The sequence below is a fragment of the Salvia splendens genome, chromosome 9 (assembly GCF_004379255.2).
Source record: "Salvia splendens isolate huo1 chromosome 9, SspV2, whole genome shotgun sequence".
In the NCBI taxonomy this organism is placed as follows: Eukaryota; Viridiplantae; Streptophyta; class Magnoliopsida; order Lamiales; family Lamiaceae; genus Salvia; species Salvia splendens.
In genome coordinates, this window is record NC_056040.1 from 22,723,086 (window position 1) to 22,742,051 (window position 18,966).

The 18,966-nt window shown below is 37.8% G+C and overlaps 2 protein-coding genes across 4 annotated transcripts; one reads left to right on the forward strand and one right to left on the reverse strand.

Annotated features, from left to right (window-relative positions):
• The first annotated feature begins 2,695 nt into the window (after positions 1–2,695).
• Positions 2,696–5,576, forward strand: LOC121748856 (CSC1-like protein At4g35870). Its single transcript, XM_042143404.1, has one exon. The coding sequence runs from the start codon at positions 2,862–2,864 to the stop codon at positions 5,322–5,324; it is 2,463 nt and encodes an 820-aa protein (XP_041999338.1). The 5' UTR covers positions 2,696–2,861; the 3' UTR covers positions 5,325–5,576.
• Positions 5,577–8,492: 2,916 nt separating this feature from the next.
• On the reverse strand, positions 8,493–15,378 carry LOC121748396 (protein argonaute 4-like). Of its 3 annotated transcripts, none has more exons than XM_042142721.1 (24): positions 15,287–15,378; positions 14,919–14,966; positions 13,703–13,944; positions 13,400–13,605; positions 13,088–13,312; positions 12,863–12,999; positions 12,647–12,744; positions 12,455–12,552; positions 12,200–12,362; positions 12,000–12,116; positions 11,802–11,909; positions 11,607–11,669; positions 11,412–11,525; positions 11,162–11,327; positions 10,965–11,077; positions 10,699–10,836; positions 10,365–10,495; positions 10,040–10,105; positions 9,791–9,854; positions 9,608–9,719; positions 9,440–9,513; positions 9,212–9,306; positions 9,096–9,127; positions 8,493–8,979 (listed from the first exon to the last, which is right to left on the reverse strand). In XM_042142721.1, the coding sequence occupies exons 3-24, from the start codon at positions 13,934–13,936 to the stop codon at positions 8,804–8,806; spliced, it is 2,730 nt and encodes a 909-aa protein (XP_041998655.1). In that variant the 5' UTR covers positions 13,937–13,944; positions 14,919–14,966; positions 15,287–15,378; the 3' UTR covers positions 8,493–8,803. The 3 variants fall into 3 exon arrangements, with proteins under 3 accessions (XP_041998655.1, XP_041998654.1, XP_041998656.1); XM_042142720.1 differs by lacking the exon at positions 15,287–15,378 and adding an exon at positions 15,128–15,239; XM_042142722.1 differs by lacking the exon at positions 14,919–14,966 and having other exon boundaries at positions 15,287–15,373.
• Between the last annotated feature and the right edge of the window lie 3,588 nt (positions 15,379–18,966).

The following is an 18,966-nucleotide window of genomic DNA, read 5'->3' on the forward strand; positions in this document are numbered from 1 at the left end:
CTCCATGAGGTACCCCCATATTCACATTCGCGGTGGCCACGCCGTGACTTGGACCTGCACCCGTATCATCTTCATTGGTCCACTGAGTCAGTTCCGCAGCTTCATTTTCGACAATCATGTTGTGCATTATGATACATGCGTACATGATATCGCCGATGTTGGGAATATACCACTGCCATGCAGGACCCTTCACAACCGCCCACCGACTCTGGAGCACACCAAATGCCCGCTCCACATCCTTGCGCGCTGCTTCCTGACGGCTCGCAAAGTATGTCTTCTTTTGTCCGAGCGGATGCTTGATTGACTTCACAAAGACGGGCCAGTTTGGGTATATTCCATCCGCCAAATAGTACCCCATATTATGCTGGTTGCCGTTGGCGACGAAACTGATGGCGGGACCAACGCCATTGCACTGAGCGTTGAACAGGGGCGACGACTGGAGAACGTTGATGTCGTTGTTGGACCCGGCGACTCCAAAATAAGCATGCCATATCCACAGCCGGTAGTCAGCTACAGCTTCAAGGATCATCGTGGGATGCTTGGCTTTGAAGCCGGTAGTGTACATCCCCTTCCAGGCGGCGGGGCAGTTCTTCCACTCCCAATGCATACAATCTATGCTGCCCAACATCACAGGGAACCCGTGCACCGACCCATGCATATCTATCAGCATCTGGCAGTCTTCGGGGCTCGGACTCCGAAGATACCGCTCCCCGAATATCGCTCTCACGCCCGCGCAAAAATTCTGCAGACACTCGACGGCTGTCGACTCGCCAATGTGGAGGTACTCGTCGAACATGTCGGCCGCGCCTCCATACGCTAGTTGTCTGATTGCGACAGTGCACTTCTGCAAGGGCGTGAGTCCGGGTTTGCCAGCTGCATCCTCTCTGATCCTAAAATACAGGTATCTTCTCTCTAAAGCACCCACGATGTGCAGAAACAGCGGACGATGCATCCTAAAGCGTCGCCGGAATAAGGCTTCCCCAAAACGCGGTTGCGGAGCGAAGTAGTCCGCATACAACCGAATATGTGCAGCAATGTGGTCACGGGGTACTTGAGTTCGACGATGGATCGGCCGAGGTACCGCCGCCTGCTGCCGCCGCTGCAACCTCTGTTGTAGCAGCCTCTCTATCGCACCTTCAACAGCGACCTCCAACTCATTCTCGCTATCACTTTCACTAGACATTCTAGATATACTTAAAATTAGAGATGTAGAGAGAGAAACTTGTTAACACAAGTGGTGCGAATGAAATAAAATTCAACGAGCCGTATATATAGAGTTTTAAAAAAAAAATTTAAAAAACGGGACGTCCGACCGGACGTCCGACTGGACGCCACAATGGCGGACGTCCGCCCGCCCGTCGCCGGGACGTCCGAGGACACCCGACGTCCTCACGGGACGTCCGTATCCGACCCTAAACGCCACAATGGCGGACGTCCCGGTCGCCCGTCGCGACGTCCGACCGGACGTCCGCCATTGGAGATGCTCTTAAAACCTAAATGTGCTGTCACCAAAAATGAAAAGAGCGTTTAGTGGAAAGCTTATAAAAAGTATGGGACATAAAAAATATGTCAGGCCAACATAAATAGTGAAATACACAAGGTTTACAACTCGTGACACGTAACCCGAAAATAATGAAATATAGTGGAGTAATTGATTATCGTTTTTCATTCAATTAGGCTGTAGTCTGTAAGGGTCAAAAAAATATCCTCAGTTGAATTGGATTTTATTAAATTAAAATTAAAAATTTGGTATGGAATGGATCACAATTTTTTAAAGATGTTTAAATTGGATAGGATACGATATGATATTAAAATCTAAATTTCAACATATATATTTTATAAAAGTATATAATAATTATAAATCTAACAAACATAAAGTATTTATGTAGAACAATTCTAATGATATTTGGTATATTAGATTTTCGGAATTTGGTATTGGATTTTTAATTTTTCAGATTCTTTGTGACTTTTCGGATATTTTTATGTATTCCCTCTGTCCCAATGAATATGACGCATTCCTTGGGCGGTACGGGAATTTATGCAACTTTATTTTGGGTGTGAAGTAGATAGAGTAAAGTAAGAGATACTAAAATAGAGAAAAATGAGTTTCTATATTTAGTAACGAGTCATCTTGGCTGGGAAAAACCAAAAAGGAAAGTGAGTCATCTTCAATGGAACGGGGGAAGTATGCTATTTGAATTTTTCGGATCAAATTGGACAAAATTTTGTTTTGAAAGCCGATTGCCCACTCCTAGTTAAATGGCATGCATTTCGCTATAAAAAAAACGCAAATTGCCACAAAAATCATAAATTTTGATCAAATTCTGATTTGGTCCGCAACTTTAAAATTTAGCTAGAAAAATCATGAACTTGAGATTTATTCCCAATTATCTCAAATTGTTTTTTTCTGCTGAAAAATCAGACATATATATTACGATGAATGACGACATCGATTGGTGAAAAAATGTACCTATGCATAGATTTTTTCATCATAAGATAATTAAGAAAAATCTAAACTTTATGATTTTTCATTTAAAAAATTGTGAATTTCAATAATTTTTTTACAGTTTACCCTAAATTTCAAAAAATAGAGATTTTGATCAAACTGACAAAAAAACCCCTTCATAATTAACTTATTACTCGGGTTGGATTGCTGGATTTCAACCTCTAGCGATTATAAAAGTTTTCATATAGTATCTTTTTAATAAAAAATAAAGAATTATAGTCCGACGTCTTCCAATCCAAATCCCAATCTGAAAGGAGCCCTAACCCTCGGATGAATTTCAAATCAGAATTCAATATTTATCGAATTCCGATCATTTGATTCCCGATTCAGAAGCGCTGCATCTCCGCTTCTCGCCATGAACCCCACGCTGTCGCCGCCGTTTATGGCGGACGCCGCCCTCTCACCCTCCGGTGACGGAGATGGTAGCATCGAGGACGCGTGGTACGGCAACATCCAATACCTCATCAACATCTCCGCCATCGGAGCCCTCACCTGCCTCCTCATCTTCGTCTTCGTCAAGCTGCGGAGCGACCACCGCCGCGTTCCCGGCCCCACCGCCATCGCCTCCAAGCTCCTCGCCGTCTGGCACGCCACCAGCCGCGAGATTTCGCACCATTGCGGCGCCGATGCCGCCCAATTTCTCCTCATCGAGGGTGGAGCCTCCGCTATTCTTCTCTTCCTCGCTGCCCTGGCCCTCCTCGTCATGCTTCCCGTTAATATATACACCGGCGATGCTCCAATTTCTGATGAATTCTCCAAGACTACCATCAATCATATTGCTAAAGGTTCGCCTTTGCTTTGGGTGCACTTCGTTTTTGCTATTTTGGTTGTTTTGTTGGTGTATTATGGCACAAACCAGATTGAGAGGAGGTTGAGAATAACTAGGTTTCGGGATGGGCACGGGAATCCGGGTGAGCCGACTGCGAATTCGACTGCCATATTCACCATTATGGTCCATGGTGTTCCCAAGACTTTGGGATTTGACAAGACTCCCCTGGTTGAGTATTTTCAGCAGAGGTATCCGGGGAAGATTTATAGAGTGGTTGTGCCGATGGATTTGTGTGCATTGGATGATTTGGCTACCGAGTTGGTGAAGGTGAGGGAGGATATCACAAAGTTGGTGACAAAAATTGAATCGAGGGGGTTGGCTGATGAGGATGATGATGGAGAGGACGCACGAGTGGGATTCTGGGCTAGGTTGAGGTTTCTTTGGAGGGGAATGAAGGATTTTTGGTACAGGGCTGCTCATGAATTGGGTTTTTCAGAGGAGGAGAGGCTGAGGAAGTTGCAAGAGTTGAGAGCTGATCTTGAGATGGAGATGGCAGCTTATAAAGAGGGACGTGCAAGGGGTGCTGCAGTTGCTTTTGTGGTGTTTAAGGACGTTTACACTGCAAATAAAGCTGTTCAGGATTTCCAAAATGAGAAGAGAAGGCGGGTTGGGAGATTCTTCTCTTTGACGGAGTTGCAACTACAGAGGAACCAATGGAAAGTAGAGAGAGCTCCGCTGGCCAGTGATATATATTGGAATCATTTGGGATCGTCAAGGCTCTCGTTGAAATTAAGAAAAGTTCTTGTCAATACTTGCCTTCTGTTGATGCTCTTGTTCTTTAGCTCTCCGCTTGCAGTGATCAGTGCCATCAAGAGTGCAGCCAGGATTATCAATGCCGAAGCAATAGATAATGCTCAGATGTGGTTGACTTGGTTGCAAAGCTCCAGCTGGATAGCTACCATAATATTCCAGTTTCTGCCTAATGTGATTGTTTTCATAAGCATGTACATAGTTATTCCATCAGCACTTTCGTATCTCTCTAAGTTTGAGAGGCATCTTGCGGCATCCAGAGAGCAACGAGCTGCTTTGTTGAAGATGGTTTGCTTTTTTCTGGTCAATCTCATTCTCTTGAGGGCTCTGGTTGAGTCATCACTTGAAGGTGCTATTCTAAATATGAGCAGGTGTTACTTGGATGGGGAAGATTGCAAGCGAATTGAACAATATCTAAGTGCTTCATTCTTGTCAAGATCGTGCCTCTCCACTCTCGCTTTTCTCATCACAAGCACTTTCTTGGGAATATCTTATGACCTACTGGCTCCAATACCTTGGATCAAGAACAAGCTACGAAGGTTCCGGAAGAATGACATGCTGCAGCTGGTGCCTGAAAATAGTGATGATTATCCCCTGCAGCATCAAGACATTGATAGCCTGCAGAGACCTCTCATATCAGAAAGGATTTCTGAGGTCATGGTTGGCAATAACGTGTTCTCGAATGGGTCCCCACCGACCACACCTAATGCAATCGGGCATGACATGTCCGAGTATCCTCCAGTCAGCAGCCGAACATCTCCAGTGCCTAAACAGACTTTTGATTTTGCACAATACTATGCATTCAACCTCACCATATTCGCCCTGACCCTGATATACTCTTCATTCTCACCTCTAGTGGTTCCAGTTGGGGCGATCTACTTTGGGTATAGGTACGTTGTAGATAAATACAACTTCTTGTTTGTGTATAGAGTCCGAGGCTTTCCTGCTGGCAACGATGGGAAATTGATGGATACAGTGCTGTGCATCATGAGGTTTTGCGTGGATCTGTTTCTGCTTTCGATGATGTTGTTCTTTACCATTCATGGCGACTCCACGAAGCTGCAAGCGATATTTACACTTGGGTTGTTTGTGATGTATAAGCTCTTGCCGTCGAATCAGGATGGATTCCAACCTGGTTCGTTGCAAGCCTTACAAAATGTGGAAAGTGCAACTAGTGGATCCCTTGATTATGAGGCTTTTTCACGCCCTACATTTGAATGGGATACTTACAGTCCATGACCTTGTATTTTACTCCTTCAAAATTCATTCTTTTTGTCGCCCATCTTGTGTTCCTGCATTCCTCTCTCTCTCGATATGTATAGGTGTAGGTGTGGATATCAATAAGCAGAGTCTTTAAACCATTCCCTACCAACTCCCAGCAAAGGAAATTCTATGTATTACTAGTAGCATAGACCATTCACTCTTCCTCATAGCCCCAATCAGATAACACATAAATGTGATCAAATTGAACCACTATAGATTTTGTTTTTATTGTTCGTTGTATGTTTATCGCAGAAGCTATGACGTAGTGTGTCAATTTATATTCGAGGTGGTGGAATAATTCCGAATCGCATATGATCGTCTTTTTCAACAGACTCATTATATAGAGTAAAAATGTTTCCTATCATAAACTCATCGCTTTAGTCTGTGAAAAGATTGAAATAAACATATATGGGTCAGTCCAAATTCACTTTTATAAGAACACAACTTGGATAAGTATGCATGCTGCCCTTGATGTTTAATGAAAGTTTAAGTAAGTCTAATTGAATTTATCTTAAGTTTTGTACGATTACTCAACAACAAAGCCATTTATACAATAAAGAAGGCGTGTTCAAACTTCAACTGAAAGATGCTAATAAAGATGACATGATCTATTTAAACATGCCGTTCATCTTGGTGTGTTTCCTATTGTTGGAAGACAAAAAAAAAAACAAGAATGGTAACTTTTTTCTTGAAGTATACCTGAAAAAAGCCCTACATTTGTGACTGTGTTATCATCCTCTCCACCAACACTAAGTTCAACCAATAGTGTCAAAAATATAATAAGAATCAAACAAAATACTTAGTACTCCCTCCATCCCACCATAAGCAAGGAGCTTCATTTTTGCACTCGTTTTGGAAAAAATGATACTATAAAATAGTTAAAATGGAGAAAATGTAAAGTAATAAAGAGAATAATGTACATAAGAGTCTTAAAATCCGCCTATCGCCATTAGTGTTTTAAGTCTACCTGCATGGAAGCATGTATGTCTAGTATAGAGAACAAAAACAGACCATAAGGGCACTCACAATAGCGCCCATAAATCCGCCCTAAGCGATCGGTGGGTGTATAGGCGCTATTGCACGTGTTTGGACGATAAACCAGCCTAGCGGTCCGCCCTATAGATATGGCGTGCCGATCGGCTAGGGCGGATTGATCGGCGCTATTGCAGCGCCATCGGTCGAAAATTCCCCCGATTTTCATTTAGTTTTATTTTTTATAGAGTATTTATTTTTACACTATTTTCACTCTATAAATACCCCATTTTTCATCTCATTTGTCACTCATTCACTCCAATCTCTTCCCTCATCTCATTTATCTCTCTCAAAAAAAAGCAAAAAATGAATCTCAGTGATTTCCCAACAAATACCTACAGAACTCCGATGCCCCTCACCCTTAGTTTATGTTATTTTGCTAGTATTATTTTATTTGATAACACAAACTAAAAAAATGAAAATAGTGGTGAAAATGGATTTTAAGGGCAAATTTTAGGGCGTTATTGCAGGTACTAATATGGCTGGAATGGAAGATAAAGTGCTGACATGGCAAGGGGAAAATGGGGATGGGCGGATCTATAGGGCAGGTTTAAGGACACCATGAATGGCCTTAGGAAAAGAAGGAGAAAAGAGAAAAAGGAATAATGTGGGGATTAAGAGTTAAGGTCTAAAGTCTTCTTCACGTAGTAGTCATCGTTCTCTAATCTCTACCTAAAATTTATGTGTAGGTTATGTAAGTATGACACCTGTTTTGAGTTGAGTTGAGGTTTGACCATATGTGAAAGAAATTGGAAAACTTGTTGTTATTGTTCACCACTGTGCGATGCAACAACTTGTTCAAGACTTTTTCCTAATACTTCAATGTCACGACTCTTCAATTTGATATCATTTGGGTTCACGTTTTGAATTCCAAGTTATAAAATTAAACACTTATATTATTCCCAAAATAAATTCTAGAATTTGACTCTCCTCTGAAGAGTTACACTAATTTTCGTAATCACCAAGTAAATTCATTTCAACCTTGTTTTGATTCAGAAGGCCCGCTAGAGTTCGTCAATTTCTCTTTTGGCATTTGACTCCATTTCAGTTCCAAACCATCCGATGTACTACGAAATTCTTAATTTATGTTATTTATGGACCTACATTAGAATTCTTAAGTTAGAATTACAAAATTTGTAGGTTGAAACGAGCTGAAAGGATATGAACATTTCACATATAAACCCTGAGATCATCGAGGTGGGTTTTTCTACAACTCACAACCATGTTTTAGATTCGTCCATGCAAAAAGTGTTAGTTGTATTTATAACATCGTTTACGAAATGAATGGATATTTGAAACTTCATAAAAGTATCATATGATCATATCCATTGAAGAAGAGTGCTAAGCATAAAAGTATGATTTGGACGAATGTAAATGCCCATTAAGGGTATTTTGGCACTCAACCTAATTATTCCCTCCGTCCACATATACAAGGCCAAGTTTGATCGGACACGGGTTTTAAGAAATGTATCAGAAAATATATGAAAAAGTTAATGAAAGGTGGGTTGTTTAATGAAATAAAGTTAGTGAAATGTAGAGTCCATTACTAAAAATAGTAAAAAAACAACTGAGATATTTATTGGTGGATATACTAAAATGATAAAATAGGATGATTATTGGTGGACAGAGGGAGTATATTTCAAATGTCTTCAGATCTTGGAGATCGAGGTGGTTGGAGATCGAGGTGGTTGGAGACGGGCTGATGGGGTGGCTTTAATGGTTACACTTGTGTTACGTTGGTTTTGCTTAAACAATCCCAGCTGCTGCTAGTGAGTTTATGATTGTACATATACAAACAATTTGTGTATAAAAAGGTTTAATTAATTAACTTTGGAATATGTGGTCTGGCAAGACATCTTCATTGTTGGCAGATTATAATATGTTTGTATGCATGTGAGGATTTTGAAAAGCCTTGCTGGAGTTGAAATTGGAAACGCCTAAGCATTTTTGCTTTTAGTATTTTTTTAAATTGAGGTGTCGTCTGTTACAAATATTCTTTCGAAGTCAACTTAAATTTTTAAACAATAATTAGGATATAAGCATGCATGGAAATAGTACAACAATAAGAAAGATGAGAATCTAATCCAAAAGGAATTGGGGAAGGGGGCTTTATTTAATCAAATTAGGCTTGATATTAATAATAAAACTAATATAAGCCAACACATTAGTATTTTAAACAGGATCTTTAGGAGTCACATAAAACCCTAATGCATAATTTAGGACCATAGCCACATACCCATACCGATACCTTACGAGGCCACATTAAAACAAACGGCGCTCCCATGCGATCACCACAAAGAAAACCAAAAAAACATCGCAACGGAACGAAACTTCCTAAAAGCTACGAGTTCAGCACTCAAAAGTCGTTTTCAAGTCATGGGAAAAGCTACATACAACCTAGTAGTCCACATAAAGTAGGCATCCTAGCAGAAGAACATAGAGTTGCGGACACTCTCCTGCAACTTAGGCATCGGGGGAACTGGTGGAGCAGCAGCTGGCCCGGTCCCGTTGTGGCTGGATGACGTCTCTGATGCGTCTTCAAACTTCATCCACTGGCCCAACTGGGTGGCTGCCAAGTGCGCATAGCATATCGGGGCGACTGCAGAAAGCACACACATACAGAGGGAGAGTCAGATGAGGGACATGAAGGCAAGAAATCAAGAACGAAATAGATGAAGATGAACAGAATCAGAAATCTTGTAGTCGTTTACTTACCAACAGATATAGCCGTAGTACTGCGCTGATACCTGCAAAGATCATGACAAGAGTATTAGGATGAAGGAAGAATTTAACACATGGATTTTGGTTTCCCGGTTTGATGATCCACTTACACATAGGACAGGGAATGGACGAGTTCTTGCAAGTCATCTGGTGAAAAGCCCACCTCATCCAATAAGACATGGTAGTGTGTAGGCCGAGTCGTGCCCTGTAGATTAAAATTAAAACAAATAGCAGGTTACTCTTATACATCATTTTCAACAAATTTGTCAAACCATAATTCATGATTGGCTGAAGATATTACGTATTCGTGCATATAAAAGAAATTAAAATCTGCTTACAATCATCCCGGCGTGTGCACACAAGTAGAAGTCATAGTTCCTGGGATGACAGACTTTATTGTCTATAATAGTCCCTGTAAATCGGAAAAGCAATAAACACCAATGAGAGTCAAATTATTCACATTAGGAAATTTCTTTCAAAGTAAATGAGAGTTTGAGGTGTGTCACCTGGCTGCACATTCTCAGGAGCATTAGGCAGAAAAAATTTAGTATGGTGATTCTTCTGCGCAACAATGACCACAAACTTTGGATTCCACTTCTCATCAAGGAACTTGCAGGCCTACAGAATGTGGAAAATGGTTGAGAACAGGATAAACCGGCGTGCATTGAAATGTTGGAGGGAGCACTGACCTCTATAATTTGGTTGAGTTCAATATTCAGAACCTGATTAAATTGGGATTCACTCACACCATCTCTGAATTCATTCCAAGAAAATAGGTCAAACATAATAAGAGAATCTAACCATGCAATAACTTAAGGAAAAAATGAATTTTAAGGTATATTCTATTATCCTCTTAAATACAAACTTGTAAATTGCTCAATATGCTTGATTCAATTTGTCGATTTGCCTGTGAGACAAGTATTACGTTCATATGGTACCTGAAGATGATTATCTGATCGGGTTTCCTTTTCCCAGAACTAGTATAGAAATCAACCAGAAGCTCCCTGCAATAGGAGGGGAGAGAAAAATCGGTCAAACGTCATTTACAAGCATTGGCTTTTCATGCCAATATATAGATGCAGGATATATTATTTTCTGCAGTCAAAAATCAAAATGTCAATCATCACCATGACCAGATTTTGAATTTCAGTGCATCAGTGATAAAAAACAAGAGTGAGCTAAAACTGTAAAATGCCATACAGTTACAGCTTAAAGTGGCATCTCATGCCTAAAAACAGTGGATAACTTTAATCAAATCCTTACCTCATTATTCCATCATCTTCAGTGTCAGACACACGTTTGTATAGCGAATCAATCATCTCAAGCTTCGGTGATTGGGTACGCACACAGGCTCTATAGCGAGAAATTGAAGGCCACTGCCTTGAGCTGACAACCTGTGTATTAAACAACACAAGTCTCTAACTGAGTGGCCAAATAGAGGAAAACATTGATGGACTTGTCTTGCTCAATTTTGACTTAAGGAGAATGTAAAGAAAAAAAAAGTAAAACCTTCCCCATGATGTTCGAAAGAAATGATCGTGTGAAGCATATGAATACAAAATGGAGATACAAAAAGCAAGGAAATTAAATCCCTTACAGCAGCAATTGATGGTATATCCGATTGTCCAGGTGAGCCATGCGACACATCCATGCCAAGAATCAGGGTGGGAGACTTTGATACCACCGGTATTGAAGGAGATATCTCACCAGCTAACATAGAGTTCAGCCCACCAAGCTGCCAGCAGGTAACAGTGAGCAAAAGAAAGCTGAAAATTATCCTGAAGCTATAATCTTATGTATATTATCTTAAGATGAACATTATCAAGAAACATCAAGGGGACCAAGAATGATGATGAAATTAACCTTGGCATTAATCTTCAGCAGAAGATTGGTAAGATACTGATCATTGATCCTCATGGGTGCCAAGCATTGAGTAACAACTCCAAAATCAGACAGGTTTTTACGCTTCCATGGACCTTGAATGGTTCATCATGCCATCATATCATAATGAATCATAACTTATATCAGAAAATATGATTATGAAAAATATTAATACAAACCATATAAGTCGCAGTTCTTTCTTTCTGGAAGCAAACATAGTAGAAATTTTGGTGGGCCAGGAAGCTTAGACTGCACCTCTTCAAACATCTTATCCACTCTAACCAAGGGTGGGGCTCGTCTAAACTGCTGACTTTCTTCAAAAACATCAAATGGTTCTTCCACAGCCTACCATATAAATTATATAAACTATAAAGTCCCAGCCATTTACAAACATAAAACAGCCAGGTCAAAAGAATATGGTTGACGTACGATTCCTTTTGATTCACCAACTTTCATCAAATCTCTGATCAGGCCACGTACATCACAGCGAGCAGAAAAGTTTACTACAGCCCAGCGCTCAATCTTGCAAGCATTAACAAATTTCTGTCCAAAATACAAGTGGTTAAAAGAACATGGAATTACATACAGATATTTTCATAAAGCAAGGTGAAGTGTGCAGTAAACCTTATTATTGAAGTTCCATCTCCCATTCCGAGTAAACAAATCATCTCCATTTGCAACTTTCAGCTGCAATCAAACATAAAAACAGTAAATCATCGACACCCTTTCATCAGAATATAAATAAGCACATCAATCATAATCAACTTACACATATACGTAACTTAGTGCTGAAGGATTATCAGTATACCAACACTATACCTTAGGAGGAAGAAGAACACGGCCTTCAACCTGAGTAAAGTTACTATTGATGGTAACACCACAAGAACGAAGCATAGGCTCAGCATCATAGTTGTTGATTTTTAAAGCCTGCAACAACGAAAAGGCAACACTAAGTAAGTTGACATTTACATACTATGCTAGTAGGTGTACAGAAATCGTGAGCAGAACAAAGCATACATTACTCAGCACAGACATCCTCTCCTGGGGTTTTTGCCGTGATTTCTCAACCAATGATGAGCGTTGGAAAGTTGACAGAGCTTTTGTATAACGTTGCAATGAGACCAGAGAACATAGCTAATACCAGCCAAAAATCAATCAACAAAACATTATTGTGAAATAAGTATTTCATAAAAATAGAATCTAATCAACATTTCCACCTCAACAGGGAAATATGTTGGTCGTTTAGGCTTCCCAACATTAATGCATGGCAGATCAGCAGAATATCGCAGGTCAATGTTACGGTGCTTGACAAAGTAATCATAGACAGTCACTTCTACTGGTTCAGAATCACCATCCTTACTTTTTTGCTTTAATGTGAACCTGCAATTTTTCAATTTTTCAGAATCTCTAATAAACCGGGGGAAAGAATTTAAAAGTGAAGCAAGAAAATTGAGGAGAACAAGGAACCCTACAATTGCTCACGGCAAGACTTTTCACTTAACCCAGTTATTTTGAACTCTTGGTTTGTAGGACTTGTTGTGATCCTCAAATTCTTGAGAGTGCGTTTGGCCTGGGAAATTAGAATTGAAGAGAATACATAATCAATAGACACACCCTAAATGCAATGACAAAAGAAGACTGGGAGTCAGACATGTTATTCTCACCTTTGCCCAATCAAGTGAGAACGGGTCTCTCGCATTTTGATTGGCACACAGAAAGTCGGCAACAGGCCCTGGCTGGATGATCATGGTCGTAGATACATCTGGGATACATACAGCGCGCATCAATCATGATCAATATAAAAACTAGGAGACCATATGGTAAAAATAGATACTACTACAAAACAGAGGGGAGAATATATTTTTGCAACCGAACATTACCAATATTCAACGACAAGCCACTTTGCGTAGTTCTGAAGCTTGAATGAAAGCCTCGGCAGCCAAGAACCCCGCCTCCAACATCGGCAAAGTTCTTTGGATCATTATGGAAGAATGATTGACGAACAAGCAGACAACCCCTGACAGAAAAGACACAACGAGGACAACGTCAGCAAAGTTCTTTGGATTAAATTCATCATTTAGCATTCCAGTGCAAGCAAAACTTACTGCTTAGCTGCATGTTGCCTTAAGATGATATCCAAAACCCGGAAGGCCTCCATAGAGTTTTCAGATTCCTGGCCACGCAAAGCATTTGCTATGGCTTGCATAGGAATTTTAGCAGCAAAACTTATCTCCACTTTGAATGTTTTGGATTGATACGGACGTCTCATCCTTTTCTTATCACTTTCATTGGGACTTCCTTGTGCCCCGGGACTGCTATTTCCATTGTTCCTAATGCAGCAACCCATAAGCATTAAGAGACCACTATAATAATAATACCTCAATAACAACCTTTAACCAATAGAGAGGATTACTCACCGACTTGAAGTAACATCTTCAAGCACAACAGTAAACTCAAGTTTATTACGAGGAAGTGCACCAACTGTAAACAAACTCTTTTCCCCATCATAAGCAAAATCCTTGCCAGCCAACTCAGAATCATAAGTGTCATGAACTCGGTCAAGTACTTTCCTACCAACACCTTTTCCATCTACAGGGCGGCCATCTTCATAAAAAAGGGCAACCTGTCAAGTAACAAGAAAGATAGTTCGAGAGTGAGATGAATAATCAACGACATTTTGAACACAGATATCAAAAGAGACTGTGCGTCTATGAACATACACTATAGTGAAAGAAGTGCCCATCAACGTTGTTCACATTCACTTTGAAGTGGTTTGTCAGGATAGGAACTTTATTTCCTCTAGTTCCAAAACCACGTCTAGCCATTGGGGCCCGGAAAACTTTCTTTACTTCTGGTTCGGTAACAGCTTTTATAGGAGTTACATTTGGAGGAACCGGAGGTGGAGGAGGAAGAGTCTCTGAGGCCCCATTTCCATCATGTTCAGATGGATCCATTGACAGATCTAGTAAGAAAGTGAATAAGTCATCAAGCATGTAATCAAAATAACATAAACACCATGCTTGTATTTAACGGAAGTGTAGTTCTTACCAAAAACTAAAATCAAATAAAACAACTATACATTTCTATTGTAACAAAAAAAGAAAGAAAGATGAGTATAGTCATACTCTTCTAACATGAGGCAATTAGATGAGTATTTCTATTTTCTGAAGCATGAAAGGAACAAGCAGCATACACAGAGTAATGCTATAAAAATCCACAGCAGAGCAAGAATCCAAAGCAAATGCTCATGGCAGCTAAAGGATAAAGGACAATATACTAAAGTGATTTCTTTTTACATACACATACAAAGAAAAGTAACAACAACATGCAAATCTAGACAAATTTGTGACAAGATAACAAATAGCAACTACGATTCAAAGAAGACCATTAACCAAAGACTGAACATTTATTTAGTAAAATGTACCAGTGGTAAAAAGAAGTTTATGAAATAGAGACTCAAGAACTTCAAGCCACAAAGTTGAGCTCTGACAAAAGTACGCAGATAATTTTAAAAAAGAAATAAAGACTTCGATCCATTGTACACAAAGTACTTACAGTCATAAAAAAATTGCATGTCAAATTAAAAATAAGGAAAACGGAATGCATCCACCCAATATTGTAGATCTATCAAATTAGCCACTAAAGGGTAACATGAAATTACTTTTTTTAGAGAATGCCGAGAAAAAAGACGCTAATTTTAACAAAAGTTCAAAACTTTTAAATAAATGTAGAAAAATTAACACACACACACACAAACATGACTGAGAATAAATGATAAAATTGCCGACAAGTAAAACCCATGGCCTTAAACTTAACGATTCAAGTTAATTTAAACACATGCATGTCAGGAAAGGGGAGAAAACAAAAAATACCCAGAAATTGAACCAAAAAATACACACACAAACCCGCTAAATGTAGCAAAATACAGTTTTATACCTCAAGAAAACTACCGAGAAAAAGCGGCTGCTCTCTGTTCTTGAAAGACTGTAAAAATTCACCCAGAAATAACAAGTCAACAAAAAGATTAAATTTTTAATTTTATTTAAATAATGACACATGCACCACAAACAGATTTCAGCAAAAGTAGAGTAACTTCACTCCCAAGCACTAATTTACATCAAAACTACAGAGTGAGGGAGACGAACAATGAAATTGACGAACTTCACATACAATAAGCGGCGACACTATTCAAAAAATTAACCCAAATTGAAGTGGAAGAAGATGAAAAACACAACTAGATTCGTACGGGAAACCCTAGAAATGGGCTTCTTCAACCCATTTAATAAGAGGGAGAGAGGATTTACCAAAAAATAAAAGGACGAAGGAGTAGAGAGAGAAAGGAGAGTGAGGGAGTGGAGCTACAAAGTGACGCAAATTGCGAGATATAGAAACAAACCGAGGACAACTGCTTTTATTTGGTTAATATTTTCTATATTTATCAGAACGAATTTTCAATTTGGTCCCTTGAAAATGAATTTTTACACTTTTTAGGTCCCTGAGGTAATACAAATATCACATAGGTCTGAAAAATGCTAAATATTACTCCTTTAGTCCACCAATAATTGTCCTACTATAGTACTACCTCCATTCCATGGTAGTGGATACGTTTCTGTTTGCCACACAATTTAAGAAAAATTATATTAAGTGAGTTAAGTAAAGAAAAAAGTAAAATAGAAAATGAAAAAAAGTAGAGAGATGAAAAGAGAATAAAGTAATAGAGAGAAAATTAAGTGATAAGAAATGTATTGACTTTTACTAAAATAGGAAATGACTCTACTACTATGGAATGTACGAAAATGACAAAAATTACTCTACTACTGTGGAACGGATGGAGTAGTATAAGTATCAAATGTCCACCAATAAATGTCTCATTTATTTTTTTGAGGGAACATCTTTTTGGTCCACGAACTTTGTCAAAGTATCATTTTAGGTCAGTGAACTTTGAAAATATTATTTTAGGCCCGTCAACTATGAGTTAATATCATTCGAAGTACTTTTTTACTATTTCTAGGTTTTTTTGGACGAAAATACTCTCAATACCTTGAAGGGTATATATTTTTAATAAACTTATCACATTTCCCTTTTTTTTCAAAAAATATTAGTATGTGATAAGTTAATTACAAATATGTACCATTCAAGGTATTGAGGGTATTTTTGTCCATAAAAACTTGGAAATAGTAAAAAAGTATTTCGAATGATATTAACTCATAGTTGACGGACCTAAAATGATATTTTCAAAGTTTACGGACCTAAAATGATACTTTGACAAAGTTCGCAAACTAAAAAAGATGTTCCCTCTTATTTTTTTTATTCTTTTTATAATAGACCTCACATAATCACATTTCACTAATTTTATCTCACAATATAAAATAATATTCATCTTCCACTAACCATTCCCGTTACATTTCTAAAAATTATGCTAGGTCAAACTAAGTCTTGTATCAGTGTACTGAGGGAGTAATACTTTTTAAGTCTTCTTTCCTTTTTAATCATTACGTTTTAAAACGGCAATAGTATTAAATTTCTTTACATTACGATACTATCTCATCTCACTTCTTTATTTTCTCTCTCTCATCTCTCTTCCAACCTTTCTGTCTTTAATTTTCATGCCACTTTTGTTACTTTTGAGTTATATGCGGGTATGAAAAATTATCAGAATAAAGCGAATATTTTTTGAATGTTCAGGAATTTATGAGTATTTTGAATATATTTAATCACACGATATGCCATAATTTTTAAATAATACTAATAATGCATTTTCTTCTTGCAAGTAAAAAATATAAATATATATAATCGAATATTTTTTTATGACTCAGATATGTCACTTATTTAGTCACAGTCACTTGTTAAAGTAATAAATCATGCAATAGTGAACATAATCATAAAAATATTAAGCACGAGTAACAAACAACAATAAATAATACGGAGTATATCATATAAATCCAAAAGACTTAATATACAATTTTAAATATTAATAAGATAAAAAAATATAAATATACCTATTAAACATATATAATCGAATGTAATTTTTATAACTCATATATATAAATTATTTAGTTATAAGTTACAACCACTTGGTAAAGTAACAAATCATGCAATAATGAACATAGTCATAAAAAACTTTTGGAGAAGTAGAGATTCAAGTGTAGAGTGCAATAATCACTTAAAACAAACATAAGAATGCATGAAGAAGAAAGCAAAACACGAATGCTGCAAAATACTAGCATATTATATATTCAGTGTTTAATTGATTGAAATGTAAACTTGGATACCTTATGAACTTATAGAATAGGTAAGAAGGATTTATAATCCATTGCTAATCCTTGTACAACCGGATCAGACTATGATTATACAACCTCATTAAAACACAAACATCAAACTACCTTCTTCACCATTTGCAAACCGAAATTATACAACGGCGACGGCCGTGGAGAGAGGTGGTCCGCTACCGCCGGATGAGATATATCCTTGGTGATCAAATAATATGCTCAATCACAAAATGAATATTGAGAACTAATCTTGGGATAATAGCATTTTTCAACCTGTATTACTCACGTTGGGGGGGTGTAGCATTGATACTGACTGTCCATTGGAGGCGCAGGAGTCGCGACGGCGGCTGGACCGAAAGGGGCAGCAACCGGCGACTGAAACGGTTCTAAACGCACAGAGGGGTAGTAATGAACTATATTCACTAAATAATGAACTAAATGAATGTATGTTATTGAAATACATTAATGATACAACAAATTAACAATGTTAAATGTTAAGCGGTAGTAATGAACTATATTCAATAAATAATGAACCAAATGAACGTTAGTAATGAAGTAGATATGACATTTTATTGAAATACAATGTTAACTATGTTAAAAGTCAAGGGGTAGTAATGAACTTATTACTTCATTCAGTCATGCTATTACTTCATTCCATTATAGTTTATTACTTCATAAAGTGTTATGGCATAATTGTCTCTCAGTTGAAGTAAATTCGGTATGTAATGAATGCGAAAAATAACACAACATCATCTCATCTAATCCATCAAAAACAAGATCTAATGGTCCTACTTGGGTCTCTAGTTCGGCATTAAGAAGTGGATTTGTGAATAATGAGACTCAGTAATCATGTTCATATATATTATTTTTGTTATAATGTTCTCGTTTAATAACTTATTAAGCAAATTTTAATGAAAATTATAGTGATTGTTCATATTGTTATTACTTTAATTAAAAATAACTCATGTAAATTAATTAAATTTAATTGATAAATATAAGATCAAAATCATAACAATTTCATTAATATTTTCAAACATACAATAGGTAATCTATTGTGAATCATGTGCACATGAATCATAAACATTATTTGTCTGACAATCAACGTGCCCGGAGTGTTAATTGATTTTTATTTCCGAATTGAATAAGATAACGTCCCAATTATAAGCACAATCGGTCAAACTGATCGGCCTAATCAAATTATAACACAATTTGGAACAAATATAACTAGATTAAACAACTTAACATGAACAAACTGTCTGACCGATCAATGTTCATATCCATCACATTACAATATAGTATTGTTATTATTGCATTATACTTTGTCAAATGTGTGGTTGAGCTAAGCCATGTCAATATTTATAACCCTCATGAACATGGGCGGACGTAGAAATAAATACGAGTAGGGGCTAAATTTTCAAAATTTTATTTAAAATAAATTTACAAGTAATTTAGATTATCAATAGGGGCTTTTATACTATAATATGTGTAAAATATGGATACATTTTGAAACTTTATAATAGAAAATTTAAAAAAATTAGATTCATTAGTGGCTAAAGCCCTACCCCATTTATATGTAGGTCCGCCTCTGCTCATGAAGCAACTCGCAATCAATTATGGTGTATTACTATATTTAACATCTTCATTAAAAAAAATGTTGAAACCCCAACCCTAAGGGCCCACACATCCCGGTCCGATAGTATTGTGAGGGGTGTTAA